This window comes from Oncorhynchus tshawytscha, linkage group LG30 (genome assembly GCF_018296145.1).
Source record: "Oncorhynchus tshawytscha isolate Ot180627B linkage group LG30, Otsh_v2.0, whole genome shotgun sequence".
In the NCBI taxonomy this organism is placed as follows: Eukaryota; Metazoa; Chordata; class Actinopteri; order Salmoniformes; family Salmonidae; genus Oncorhynchus; species Oncorhynchus tshawytscha.
Genome location: NC_056458.1, coordinates 5,718,258 through 5,732,998, shown reverse-complemented (window position 1 = coordinate 5,732,998; position 14,741 = coordinate 5,718,258). Strand labels below are relative to the sequence as shown.

General features: G+C 44.9%; 1 protein-coding gene across 3 annotated transcripts in view; it reads left to right on the top strand.

The window, feature by feature from the left end:
* The window catches only part of LOC112228970 (neuregulin 2a), a 105,317-nt gene that overhangs the window by 83,266 nt on the left and 7,310 nt on the right, over positions 1-14,741 (top strand). For 2 of the 3 annotated variants that reach the window (XM_024394793.2, XM_024394792.2), the window contains exons 4-6: positions 4,380-4,500; positions 8,340-8,398; positions 12,618-12,641. In XM_024394793.2, coding sequence (XP_024250561.1) covers positions 4,380-4,500; positions 8,340-8,398; positions 12,618-12,641 — 204 coding nt within the window. Of the gene's footprint in view, positions 1-4,379; positions 4,501-7,818; positions 7,896-8,339; positions 8,399-12,617; positions 12,642-14,741 lie in introns of all 3 variants that reach the window. The other variant, XM_024394794.2, reaches the window with a different exon arrangement.

Genomic DNA, 14,741 nt, shown 5'->3' with positions numbered 1-14,741 from the left:
ATACAAAACAGTTAGTTATTTGTCCGAATAAATGTTTTCTCGTAAATCACGATTACACATTTCAGATCCTCTCTCAGAAGAGTCTAAGGTGTAATTCAGCCATCTTTATGTCAATATCAATTCATTTCTGGAAAACAGTTGAAGTACCTTACTGTGATTGATTGTTTTCAATTAAAATGGTAAAATAATAAAAAGCTTCTTAGCTAAATGCAATTTCTCAATTTTGCTAGGACTGTCTGGGAGTACTCTGAGAGAGGCTCCTAATTGGAGGGATGTGTAACCTGACAACTATCAGAAAGGAGGGGAAACTCTTTGTTATTGTTATTTTTAAACTCTAAAAAAACCCACGTAGCCAAACAAGCTGAAATTTCTGGCAGTCTTTTCCAACAGCTCTTACACTAAATGGGCATTAACATAATTTTCACAATCTCACAGTATTATTCCAAACTCATAGTGTGGAAATGCATGTATAAAACACAGGACAAATGAAGCTTTTGACTGCACTGGGCCTTTAAGTCGACAAGGAAATAAGAGAATAATTTGATAAAACAGACGAGGGAGCGTGTGAGAGAGTGATTTAAAAAAACAAAGCTGTCTTTTAAGAGACAAGTGCTTTCGCCCACTTGCGACAATTAAGTTTAATATGCAGTGGTTAACCCACGTCATTAGTTCCCCTCACAGATAAACAAGTAGTAGAGCCTGGGTACTGTAAACTCTCTCCTTCCTGGCACGGTGGGAGCACCTTCGCTCTTCTGACAGACAGCACTGTACATGCTCTGCTACAGCTGGACCTGGGCCAACGGGCGCCTCTCCATGTATGAATTGAGCGAGCTATGAGAACACTATTATTAGCAAAGTGTACAGTGCTTTTGTTCTAGGATGTTTTCTTCCGATTCCCTGCCATGTCATGCAATGGATAGTGAGTGAGTTGAGTTGAGGGGCCAGGGGGGGATCTGGCTACAGGTACAATATGTCCTTCGCAGAATCTGTTACTGTATGATTTGCTGCAACAGGTTTCTGCAATGCTTTGTGCACTTTCTGAGAACGTATTTGCAAAGCTTTGTTCACTTTCGGAGAAAAAACATTCCTGTTGAGTTGGCAGATTCTCCCCCCCCCACCCCATTTATTGGAAACAGTTCCTGCAAATATGTGTCTTTTTGCTTCAGAATAGGTTACATGTGCTATCCAACAGAACATGTGCAACGTATTCAGGGCTAAGTTCAAATGGATGTTTAGTTGACCACAGATGTGCAACGGCCTTGTTCATCACACGCTGATCACACCAATCACAGGTCAGGTTGGCAGCAATTTCTTTCTCTCCGTCTCTTTCTCTCATCCTCTACCTATGTATCCCTCTATGTATGCCAATAGTGATAATTGAAATCAATAGCTGGAATGAATGAGGTCAACACCGTGACGAAATGTGATGCAGCAGTGTTTTGTGTGTGTGTGTGTGTGTTCATTCGTGCATGCATGCGTGTCTGGTGCGTGTGTTGTGTAATATTGTTTTCACCATGGCCACCACAGCACCAACTGAATTTACTACGTATCAAGTTACTGCAAGCAGGAATTTAATTTGGGTAGGTCTTTTGATAAGTGAGTTAGTATTGCAAGTATACCAATGTACTGTTTTACAAAACCTGTTTCTAGCCTACGGATATTGTTGCACTCGCTTTGTACAGGGGTTGGATGCACATATGCCCAGGAGACAGCAACTTACCGAGTTAAAGGGCTTACCGAGCTTAAACCTCTTGGTCGGCCAGTCCAAGTGGATTATTATTTGTTCAGATGGTGATGAAACATAAATATGTACAAAAAAGGAAAAATAACAGGCATGGCCAAACTAAAAACTCAAAAACAAACTAAACAAAACCAGCAGCCTCATGACTAGCCTGCTGGGACGCTGACTGACGATCACCTGATGTGCTTATCAACCAGGCTCGGCACCCGGACAAGGTTGCTGCTGCCCCCTGGGGGAATGGAGTGTGGACGTGTTACCTAGATGGTGTGTTTGTCTATGTCTGAACACTAACCGTGCCCCCCGTATCATAACAATACTGTATGTACAGACGTAGGCTACACATTCACAAGTATGTATTTGTCAATCAACCTCCAATTTTGGCAAACACAAACATGTTGTCACACCCCAGCAAGGTGCGGGGTTGAAATCTATTCAGTGTACAGAGGCTACATCCCAACGTTTGACAGAGGAGTCCTCCCTCTTCTCCCTCTTCTCCTTGCCCAGTCCTGCCACTCCTCAGGCCTCATCCCAAAACCTCTTGGCACTATTTACATAACAGTGGAGGATTAGTCGGCATGACATTTAGGCCATTTCATTCCAGAGTTCTGAATCAAGGGATAAACAGGGACTCCTACGCTCTTCAGGGGGGAAATATTTATCTTTGCACAGAGAGCGTCTTGAGTCCGTGTCAACACTACTGAGAGACACAATGTAATTCTTGGAAGGAAAGATGGGACCGTTTTATGTGGAGGATGAGTGATTGAATGAGAAGTGAGTGTTTTATGTCTTGGTATTGTGTATAAAATCACAAAAGAGCAACTGGTTGACCACGCCATCTGGAGTGGAAAGTTCCTGCACCTGTCTCTATGCGCCGCCTTCATTGCATACAGTACAAGTATATACAGTACCAGTCAAAAGTTTGGATACACTTACTCATTCAAGGGTTTTTCTTTTTGATTTTTTTTACTATTTCCTACATTGTAGAATAATAGTGAAGAGATCAAAACTATGAAATAACCCATAGAATCGTGCAGTAACCAAAAAAAGTGTTAAACAAATACATGTATTTTATATTTGAGATTCTTCAAAGTAGCCACCCTTTGCCTTGATGAACACTCTTGGCATTCTCTCAACCAGGTTCATCAGGTAGTCACCTGGAATGCATTTCGATTCAAACAGGTGTGCCTTGTTAAAAGTACATTTGTGGGATTTCTTTCCTTCCTAATGTGTTTGAGCCAATCAATTGTGTTGTGACAAGGTAGGGATGGTATACAGAAGATAGCACTATTTGGTAAAAAACCAAGTCCATATTATGGCAAGAACAGCTCAAATAAGCAAAGAGAAACAACAGTCCACCATTAATTTAAGACATGAAGGTCAGTCAATCTGGAAAATGTCAAGAACTTTGAAAGTTTCTTCAAGTGCAGTTGTAAAAACCATCAAGCGCTATGATGAAATTGGCTCTCATGAGGACCGCCCTAGGAAAGGAAGACCCAGAGTTACCTCTGCTGCAGAGGACAAGTTCATTAGAGTTAACTACACTTCAGATTACAGCCCAAATAAATTCTTCACAGAGTTCAAGTAACATCTCGACATCAACTGTTCAGAGGAGACTGCGTGAATCAGGCCTTCATGGTCAAATTTCTGAAAAGAAACCACTACTAAAGGACACCAATAAGAAGAAGAGACTTGTTTGGGCCAAGAAACACAATGGACATTAAACTGGTGGAAATCTGTGAATCCAAATTTGAGATTTTTGGTTCCAACCACTGTGTTTTTGTGATACTCTGTGTATGTGAACATATGATCTCTGCATCTGTGGTTCCCACAGTGAAGCATGGAGGAGGAGGTGTGACTGTGTGGGGGTGCTTTGCTGGTGACACTGTGATTTATTTATAATTCATTGCACACTTAACCAGCATGGCTACAACCACATTCTGCAGCAATATGCCATCACATCTGGTTTGCTCTTAGTGGGACTATCATTTGTTTTTCAACAGGACAATGACCCAAAACAGACCTCCAGGCTGTGTAAGGGCTATTTGACCAAGAAGGAGAGTGATGGAGTGCTACATCAGATAACCTGGCCTCCACAATCACCCAACCTCAACCGAATTGAGATGGTTTGGGATGAGTTGGGCCCCAGAGTGAAGAGAAAGCAGCCAACAAGTGCTCAGCATATGTGGGAACTCTTTCAAGACTGTTGGAAAAGCATTCCTCATGAAGCTGGTTGAGAGAATGACAAGAGTGTGCAAAGCTGTCATGAAGGCAAAGGGTGGCAATTTTGAAGAATCAAAAATTGTATTTATTTGATTTGTTTAACACTTTTTTTGTTACCTCATGATTCCATGTGTGTTATTTCATAGTTTATGTCTTCAATGTTATTCTACAATGTAGAAAATAGTCCAAATACAGAAAAACCCTTGGAAAAAACCTTTGACTGCTTGTGTATATTGTAGCATGCTCCACACTGTGTTTCTACTCTTCTAACTAAGTCCCACGAATGGAGCCGTCTTAGTTTCAAGTATTATTTAGATGACAGAATATACATTGTACTCTACTCCAGTAACAGAGCTCTATCTGCCTTTGGTACTCTTATGTCTGTGTTGCTAACATGTCGCTCTTTCTTCCTCGACAGTAACCACCACACTATCGCCAGGCTCGGGCCACGCCAGAAGATGCAACGACACCGAGAAGGATTACTGCGTGAACGGCGGCGACTGTTACTTTATACATGGTATCAATCAGCTCTCCTGCAAGTGAGTCCTCGCCGCTATTTCTGAACTCGTCCCATGGCAACATTTTGAATTCTACTTGGACAGTTGTCTTTTTGTTTTTCAGCCGCTGTCTCCTTGTGCTCTTGTAATGACAGATCGATTGCAGGATCAAGACTCCGGTCATGTCAAGTGATTTTCTAACCCTCTCTTAGCAGAGGCCTTTTCTCTATCCCCTTCGTATGGTTGTAATCTCCCTTTATCCCCCTCCCATCCACCTTCCAGCCCCCTCTCTCTTACAGGAGGCCCGGCATAGCTGAGGATTACAGGAAGGCATTGCCAGTATGTGCAGATGTCTATTGTAAGGGTTTGTGCCTCTTTCATGTATACTTTGGTTGCTGATAAGGAGGCTAGATTGTGGTCTGCTCGTCGTTCTCAGCCCACGTTTGGCGTGCAGGAGCCTCGCACATGAAAAGGCCTTTTTTATAAATGTCATGATTCACTGGTAGTGTAAGGAACAAATATTTACGCCAGTCGGAGGCCTCTAGCGAGCTAAATAGGATCGTTGCTTACATCACAAGACCTTTTGAAAAGAGGGTCAGATGTACAACACTGGTTTTAAATCAAGTGCGCTAAGGACATTTTTTGTTTTTGGAAGATAAATGTTTTTCTGTTGATTGTGGAAGTGGCCACAGGGGAGCTGATTGACCTTTTTCTCGGGATCAGATTCTGATTTGCGTGTGTACCGGATGTACTAGCTATATGCTAGTGTGAGCATGTTGATTTGCCTTTGACATGTGTAGGTGTGCAGCAGCTGTGGTAAAACAGCATATGCAAGAATGTACACGGAGTACATGCCTTTTGTACACTGGGTGTCGTCTTTGCGGCAGTCTCAGGACAGGTGAACGTTTACGGCGCGGTCATCCTGCGTAGTAACAGTTTGCGTCAATATCACAGCTTGTGCCAGGGAAAGAGTGGGGGGCTGTTGTGTTCTACATCTCTATAATTACGTTATCACATCCTATTATAGTGAGCGTTGGTCCATTTATGTAAATATCACATATGCTTCCACGTTGGGTCTACGGTGAAGAATGGCGCGGAGGTCCACTGGCCAGCCACTGTGTGTGTGTTCAGCTGGACCCAGGAACACTGTTCGGCAAGCAGTGCTGCGTGGCTGCAATAGCCATTCAATAAGCTGTGTACAAATTGGAGGGAGCAATAATTCAATTGCTGCAGCTAACTGACTCCCGGTCGAGGCACGGGTCCAGAAAAGTTGAATAATGCAGGGGAGGCCTGCAGGGAATTGTTGCCCCCAAAGCCATCTCATTCAATATAGGCCAGGCTTCAGCGGGTATTACTCACCATCTGAACAAGTCCAGCCGACAGCTGGCCCTGTTTTTATGCCCTTCACTTTGAAGTATAAAGTTCTTTAGCGGGAAGGAAAAGTTTAACGAATGACCCTGAGGGTAATTATTTCCCTGACATGTAGCGCCGGGTTTCATAATACACAATATCGGCCACATCAGCAATGTCTGCTCGATAAGGATTCCTGCAAGTCGGGGACAAAAAAACACAGACATGAACAGTGAATGGCATGAATCAGGATAGAGTACACAAGCTCTGTTGAGCTCTGCACTATAGGTTGGAGGTACTGTACATGGAAGACTGAACAGGCCATTATTCTTCATGAAGGATACGGGACTCGCTAAGGAGAACACTCTTCAGATAGCTGACTGCTAACTGCCTTTGGGTTCAATACTGTGTCTTTTAGTCTAAGGGGTTTGTTTTGCCTAAATGCTAGTCAGCTATGTGTATGGGCTTGCTTGGTTTATGTTGACAGAATATATTTAATCCTGTTTAAACACTCAAACCGATATTGATTTGTTACAATATGTGCTCTATCAGTGTGTTCTTTTATGAGGACAGATTTTAACATTTGTTGATTTTACCGTAACAGAGCATTGTTCTTTGTCATTTCTCCAGAAGCCTTTGTTGTGTGTTCCCCAGGTTAACATATCATTCAGCATGGGTAATTTGGCATGGAATAGCAGAATACTCCTGGGAGGCATTTTATAAATATCCTAAATCATGAGGAATTGCCTCTATTGGATTGGCGGCTCCGTTGGTGGAGAGAGAGTGTGAAATGCTGGCACTGCTCAATGAACTGCACATCCTGATTTGATGAGGGAGGCAGAGGAGACAAACGGAGAAGAATAGAATGATCGCGAGAGGGGCCGCTGCGGCGTTTTGATTAAGTGGACAGGTGTCCCCAGAAATATGGTTGTGGTGAGTCGAGAGCAAACTCAACAGATCTTTCCAACATGAGACGTGACACTGTAACTCTGTGAGTCAACTGTCTTAACCCAATTAAATGCACTCCCCCGAACCAGGCGGGTAGAAATTGGAAGGAATGTCATGGCCAATATATGCGGTTGCTGTAAGGAGGAGTGCGGAGGCCGGTGGAGCCTCCTGCTTTAAAAAAATGTGTTTTTCTTAGTAAAGTTAAAAATATGTAACAGACTGATTGCTCTTCTACACGTGACCCAAGTCAAAAGATGGAGGGCTCTTTGCAACCCCATGTGAAGAAGGAAGAGGTCAAGAGGGTAGAAAGAGAGAAAGCAAGGGGGATGGTGTGATTAGTGGGGGTTGTTTTCGTCCCTGTGGGTTGACCCCCCCCCCCACCACCACCACCTCCCCATGGGGCACTTGAAAAAACACAGTTTTGTTATTGAAGTGATGGTTAACTCCAGAATCCGGATGTTTTCAGCGCTTCAAGAGTTGCCTAATGTTGAGATTGAGTCCATGTGCCACAGGGTCTGTTGTTCGATCCAGCTATATGCCTCGATCCCAATTTTTCATTTTTCGATGCGTCCAAGTTCCTGATTATTAACCAACAGATGCCGTTGGGTACTACTGCTGCAGTCTGTTTGCATAAGAGCTGGCGTGGGGTGGAAATGTTGCCTTCGTGAATGGAAATGTTCCCGCAAGTGTTAATGTGTTTGAACTCACGGCACTGTCGATTGTTAAAAGGTACAGCTAAAACTAGGACGGTAGAGAGAACCATTGGGGAAAAGACGCCCTCCTGGTCAACCGTCTTCTGTTCAGCAAGAGACATTCCACCCTTGTCGAGCGACAGTGATTGCTAACCCAATTAATTTACTAAGCAAGTAAACCAACATTTTGTAATGTCTAGCACACTGAAGCAGTCGGACGCAGATAGAAGAACGTTTCTGCCCACCATAATATTGCATATTGTAATATAACCTCTATCGGGTCTTCACCAGTAACGTGTATACAGTTCACTGCTGAGTTCACTGCTGTGTTTTCCATATTACGTTGTACCTCTCCTCCTCCCTCCCCCAGATGTCCGGATGGATACTTCGGCCAGCGGTGCTTGCAGACTGAGCCGTTACGATTGCGCATGCCCAATCCTTACAGAAGTATGTTCACATGACACCCACAGCTGAGAACAGAGCCACGGTTGTCACCGGGTTACCTCTATAGTCCCCTCCCTTCCTTCCTTCCCTCCTCCTCCTCCTCCTCCTCCTCCCTCTCAGGTCAACCAAAGCCGTGGGTGGTGTGCGGCACAGTGGTGTCACCAGTGGGATCGCTCTGCTTCTACTGTCCCTGGTGTTGCTGCGGTTCTAACTCTGTGTTTTTCTGCTTCTCTCTTTCTTTGTCTCTCTCTCTCTCTCGCTCTCTCTCTCTCTCTCTCTCTCTCTCTCTCGTTCTCCCTTCATCTCCTCCCCGTCTCTTGTGCATATCCTCCCCCTCTCTTGTGCATATCCCCCCTCGATACCCCCCCACCCATGCTCTCTCTCTCTCTTTCACTCCCTCCTCCCTTCCTCCCCCTCTCTTTTTGTGGTTTTGTTTCCTTCCATCAGGTGTCCGAATGACTTTACTGGCGACCGCTGTCAAAACTACGTTATGGCCAGTTTCTACCGTATGTCCATTTCCTCTTCTGTCCTGTCTTGTCTTGTCTGTCCTGTCTTGTCTGTCCTGCACGTTGACATGTGGCATGGGGCGCCGTGTTGTGTTGCCCTTCATAGTCGTTATTCTACCATCTGTGTCTGTTGACTCATCCAATTCAACTACCTTGTCCCGTGGTGACGCTCCCCTCAGACCAACACCGTTAAGTTGTTGCTGTTCTAATTTTAGAACAAATTGCTGCATTGGAGAGAATTAGCATAGCGACGCACACACTGGACGTCTGCGTGTGACTTGGTACTGAATGTCCTTGACGTTGATATGTACAGTAATTGGCATGTGCTCCGCTGGAATGAGCCCGAGCGGAGTTGGATTGCCGAGTGTACCCCAGCTATTTGAAAACCCTGCTACGAGTCGACTGCATGCCAGCGCAGTCTAATGACACAACACACGATGCAACATCAAACCCTCCCTAACAACGTGACAATGGCGCTTGGATGATATCGAATCAAACAGCCGTTTGTGATAATGTTAGTGCTGCTCCGCGGGACAGAAAGAGCCCGATTTCTATTGCGTTTGTTGTCCAACATGAATGTTAAGGTGACATGGCTGTTAAGCATTAGACTGAGGACACCTGGGCTAGCCTACAGACATTGCTAATTGTAATGCAAATTGCCTGACGACGTTAACTGGTCATTATTCAAATGTCTTTGTATCCTTTGCCAATTTGTTATTGATAAGGCTATCTGTCCATGTACCATCTCTAAATCCCATGGGAATAGAATAAGCAAAGTAAGCATGTGGGCATTGCATCACTTTATACGGAACGTGCTGGTAGGGATAAAATGCACACGCAGTTTACAATGACGACACCTGCCTTTTACTAGTCACGTCATGGATCCCCCCCCCACACACACACACACACTCCCTTAGCTTTCCCTGCAATACTCGTCACTGTTATTTTATGAACAAGTCCCAAGGTTTAGCAGCAGCAGAATGCCATCCACACAGTAAAACAACAGACCCTGGCTGCCTGCTCTCACAGAGGTCCTCCTCAGCTCTGAGTTCCTGCCCTGTAATTACAGTGCGGTATTGAATAGAACTAGTGGCCCGGGGCTTCAGACTTAAACCCTGTACCGGCACTCCACGTTGGCAACCCCCGCAAGCATGACCATCAACCTCCCAATTACACCCAGATTAGAGAGAGGCATGTGGAGAACTTGAGCTCGGCAGGTCATGCCTCTAAGCCTTTGGCTCTGATGTATGTCCACACACTACATGTACATACATCATGCCTTTCTGCCCCAACTCAATTTTGCTATGTTCCCCAGTGTTTGCACGTCAACATGACTCCTAATGTGGTTAACTAGTATTTATCCGCGAGTACTTGTTTTAAAGGGCAGTTTATGTATCCAAAAGAGATTTACATGAACAAAACATAAATCTGTGTCTGCCTCCTTGTAGCTCCTCAAATGTCACGTAGGGTTCTCTAGTTTCGCATGAACAAAGGGGGAAATTTTACGATATGCAATTACAAAAGTACACAGTATATGATTAGTATACGATTAAACATTGGGCCTGTCTCCAATGTCATGTCATGGCAAATTATTTATACTATTGCAATATTGTAGTTGTCTGCTGTGCATATCTGTAAGCATCACAGAGCCCCACAGTGGAGGTGTCATAATACCCATTAAACCTAGCGGTCAAACAGGGAAATGGTTCCAGTCGTTTTTCCACCATTCATTTTTTCCCCCATAGGGAATTTTAGAAACGCTTCAAAAAAGGTCTGTGTTTTGTGTAGGCTCACCCTGGCGTGACGTTTTGATAACCGTGTAAATCTCTCTCAGACAATGTGACTTTTAGCAATATAGTCGGCTCTGGGGCCTCCCGGGTGGCACAGTGGTTAAGGGCGCTGTACTGCAGTGCCAGCTGCGCCACCAGAGACTCTGTGTTTGCGCCCAGGCTCTGTCGTAACCGGCCGCGACCGGGAGGTCCGTGGGGCGACGCACAATTGGCCTAGCGTCGTCCGGGTTAGGGAGGGTTTGGCCAGTAGGGAAATCCTTGTCTCATCGCGCACCAGCGACTCCTGTGGCGGGCCGGGTGCAGTGCAGGCTAACCAAGGTCGCCAGGTGCACGGTGTTTCCTCCGACACATTGGTGCGGCTGGCTTCTGGGTTGGATGCGCGCTGTGTTAAGAAGCAGTGCGGCTTGGTTGGGTTGTGTATCGGAGGACGCATGACTTTCAACCTTCGTCTCTCCCGAGCCCGTACGGGAGTTGTAGCGATGAGACAAGATAGTAGCAACTAAAACAATTGGATACCACGAAATTGGGGAAAAAAGGGGGAATTTTTTTTAAATATATATATATAGTCGGCTCTATTTACTCCGATTTGAAAATGCAAGTTAGCATCAATGTAGACATAATGCAAGACTACAAATCCCTGCAAGCTTCTGCACATCATCTCTAGCTCATCGCTAGCTCATCTCTAGCTCTAGCTCCTCTTCCATTAAGATAGCCACAATTTTAAAATACTGTAAAGGCATCAGACCAAATGTTTCATTGATGTCGGGCACCAACCAGGGATGTAAAATTCATTCATTAGTACATAAACCATTTATCTTAATTGGATCTGTCGAAATTTCCCCCCAAAAGTTCCCAGCCATGCGTGATCCCTTTTCAGAGAGGACTTTGCGTGTACACAAGAGTAGCATTGGGAACAAGCTTAAGGCTCCACTTAATAATAAAGTGAATGAGTGAAAAGAAGGATGTTGGCTACATTTTCCAAACAGTTAACTTGACCTGCTAGAACAGGATTCTCCCATTTCGAATGATTGTATCGATACTCATGCGATTACCCTAAACAGTGTAGAATAATGGAGGAGACTGTAGAGCCACAGTCATATACAATCAGCCTCTTCAGCATTTCTGGGCTAGCAATGTAATCCTTATCATGCTGTGAAGTTACTTTTGAGGCCGAAACAGAACTATATAGAAGCAGACAGAATCCTCTCCACCCCTCCACACTCACTTCCCTAACCTCATCCATCCCACGTATGAGTTCCCTTCCCTTCTCCTATCAGGGTGTCTCCCCTACCCCAGAGATCTCGTTGACTCCTGTACAGAAAGCTGGACCGCCTCAGCCCCTCAGCAGGGCCGGGGCTTACCCAAGAGCACGTTGTCATGACAACAGCAGGGATTTGCCGCGACCTGTGTAGAGCGAGTGAGCTTTCAGATGTACTGTATGGGCTCAGAAGCTTGAATGGTGCAGGCAGCCCTTCTCCACTTCGCCCCATGGCCTTGATTTCCCATGCAATATAACCCCCCCCCCTCAATCTGACTGGGTTACTTAATTTTGTGCGGATGAGGTGAAGCATCATCTTCACTTAGTCAATAGTATCAAGGTGCTGGTCCTTAGATGAGGTTGAGTGACGGATTGCTGAGACGGACTCTGTCTTCAAATTGACATGTATCCCTCTGAGTGCAGTCGCAGGTTCCACGTCTCCTACAGTACATGCCCTTATTGTCTAGCGGTCAGCCCCTCCCTCACCACCACGCGGTTCTAATGCAGGACTACGGAGTGAATTGATCTGATGTTGTATTCCAATTGCAAACAGGTAAGGTTTTTCTGTTAACATGTCACGTCCTATCAAATCCTCCCTGAATGGAGTTGCTTGTGCTGAACGGAACCGTAACATTGGACTGTGTAACGTCTAACATCCCTTATAGTCAGGACGATACATTCTAATCCACTAACTGGACGTCTAATCTATACTTTTAAAACTATGTTCTTGTACTAGAGGCCCATTTGTAGCGGTAATATAATGTTTCATTAGCTAAGTAGTGCGCTATGTCTTAATCTACCCTTAACGGTTGGCCCAGAGATCCCATGCAGCCGTTCTGGCAGCGGATGTCTGGTTTTGCATGCCATAGTCTAGATTGACTAACTGCTTGTTGTTGTCTTGTGTCTGTTGTGTGTGGCGCTTGTTTGGATGTTTTGGTCGTCTTATCTTGATGGTTGTCCAGCTCCATCCCGCCACTGTAACTGTTGACTCACCATCCATGTCTCCGACTGTCCCGTCAGTCCTGTTGCTCAGTGCACATACTGGATATATCTGTTGTTTATCTATGTTGGAAGGCGTCTCTCCTAAACTGGTCTCTTCTTCTTTCTTTTTTTTTCTCCTTCTTTTTTTGTTGTTGTTGTTTTCCCAACTGTCAACTTTCTGCAATGGCAGAGCATCTTGGGATTGAATTTATGGGTATGGAACAATCCTTCATTTGAATTCCCAGCTTGACTAGAGCTGTGTATTTGATCTCCTTCCGTTCTGTTTGACATTGCTTCCATTCTCTCTGGACTCTAAAGTAAATGGTCCCATTGATTGGTTAATCAATCTGTCAATCAACCATAACCGTAACTCACTGGGCTGCCCCGTGGAGCCGAATCTCCCTCTAACATTACCACGGGGTGTCCTAATCTGCAGCCCTCATCACCACATGCACAGTACATTCAACCATGTAAACAATCTGACAGGAGAGCATGTAGCAGTTCTTCTTGATGAACTGGTTTTAAGGGACTATAGACCTGTAGAGCAGGTAGAAATCAATATGGAAGCCTGCTTGATTCATGGATACTCCCTTTATGGAGTAGACTAGATTCCCCCTCCATCCATCCTCCACTCAGGGAGAAGTAGTGTCCTACTAGAGTCTTGACTCCCTCTGGAATCTTCTCTCCAGGGTTGATGACTTCAGACTTATCCGCGTAAGCCTCCATGGCCGTCCCCACGCCCGCTGTTTACCACAGAATAAACAGTGTGAGTGCGTAGTTTCGTGTGATTCTGTTGGCACACACCCTGGCTAGTGTTAACACTAGTGTGAGTTGAATTGCATTACTCTGGAAGAGTTGTATAACCCCTCAGCCCTCCTTAGGCACAGAAACACACACACACAAACAAATACACCTCCCTCTCTCTCTCTCTCTCTCTCTCTCTCTCTCTCTCTTTCCCACTCTCCCTCCATCTCTCTCGCTCTCTTTCATTCTCTCTTACAGACGCACACACACTGTTCAGTACTTCCCGTACTGTACTTTTAATTGATAGTGATGGTACATGTTTTAATGATCCCCCCATTATAAAGCAGGAACTGTACCATGTTACAACTTGTATTAGCCGACACCAGAATCCCTCGCCACATCCCTGAGACACAGACAGGAGCTCAGGAATGAGTGCTGCAAATAGGACACCCCTTTTCTCCTCTCTCAACCAAAGGCCTTCAGGATTTGCTTTCATGTTCTCCCCTCTACCCCCCCCTCCCCCCGTTAGCATGCTATGCCAGGTTTACAGTTGACTACCCCCTCCCTCCCCCAACATCCACGCTGCCCATCTTAACTGTGTCATTCTCCTCCTCCCCTCAACACTTCACCTCTAACCTCTAACCTCCTCTCATTTGAAACCTCACTATAGAGTTTTTGCAAGTCGACCTGCTCTGTTCTACCTGCACCCATCCATTTCTTTACTCTGGCGGAGAATTGTCTGCACCAGTAGAATGCTTTGTGTGACTGGACTCTTTCGAGTGAAGTTACTGTGGTATGAGCATGTCATACCTTGTTTAGAGCGTACAGAAATAGTCTGTTCTTTCAGTACCTCCTTTCCCGAGGAATTGCCCGTGATGCTGGAGTTTTATACTTTCTTATGAGACCTCACTGTAAAAAATATAAAAAATACAATTTTGAAACTACAATTTGTGTGAGGCTCCGAGAATGTTTCTTCTCACTTTTGAAAATTCTTTATCACTAGATAACAACCAATATGGTTGACCTATTGCTCTTCTCCACTATAAATAAATACTAGCCTTGGTGATTTATTTATAGTGGCAGAAAACAGAGTTGCAGCGACAAGCTGTAAAATTGCCCATGCTGCCGGTGAATGAAGGGAGTGGGAGAGAGAGAGGCAACCTCCGATGGGTGGGAGCAACCTCCGATGGGTGGGAGCTGTACAAATACAATTCATTTTTATGACATTATTCATCATAGGCCCACTACTACCATCAGTATTTCCCCCTGGCCTGCTCCTTCTTCCCCTCCACTCTCCCCTGGTTAAGCCACGTTCTCCTCTCCTCACAGGAGCACTTCTACGGGAAAGGAAAGCGGTTGAAAATGTGTTTTTAGTTTATTTTTAGTTGATCATAAAAAAACGACACGTCAAACGACATGTAATAATAGTTTCAAAGTTATTTTTATAGTTAATTTGTGTTATATTTATAGCATTGAATGTAGAGCATGTTCAAAGCCTGCAGGGTCCCCTTACCTGCGATTCTGCTTGTTTGAGTGCCTCTGTGTAAAATGGTCTTGCAGAGAGCGGGCA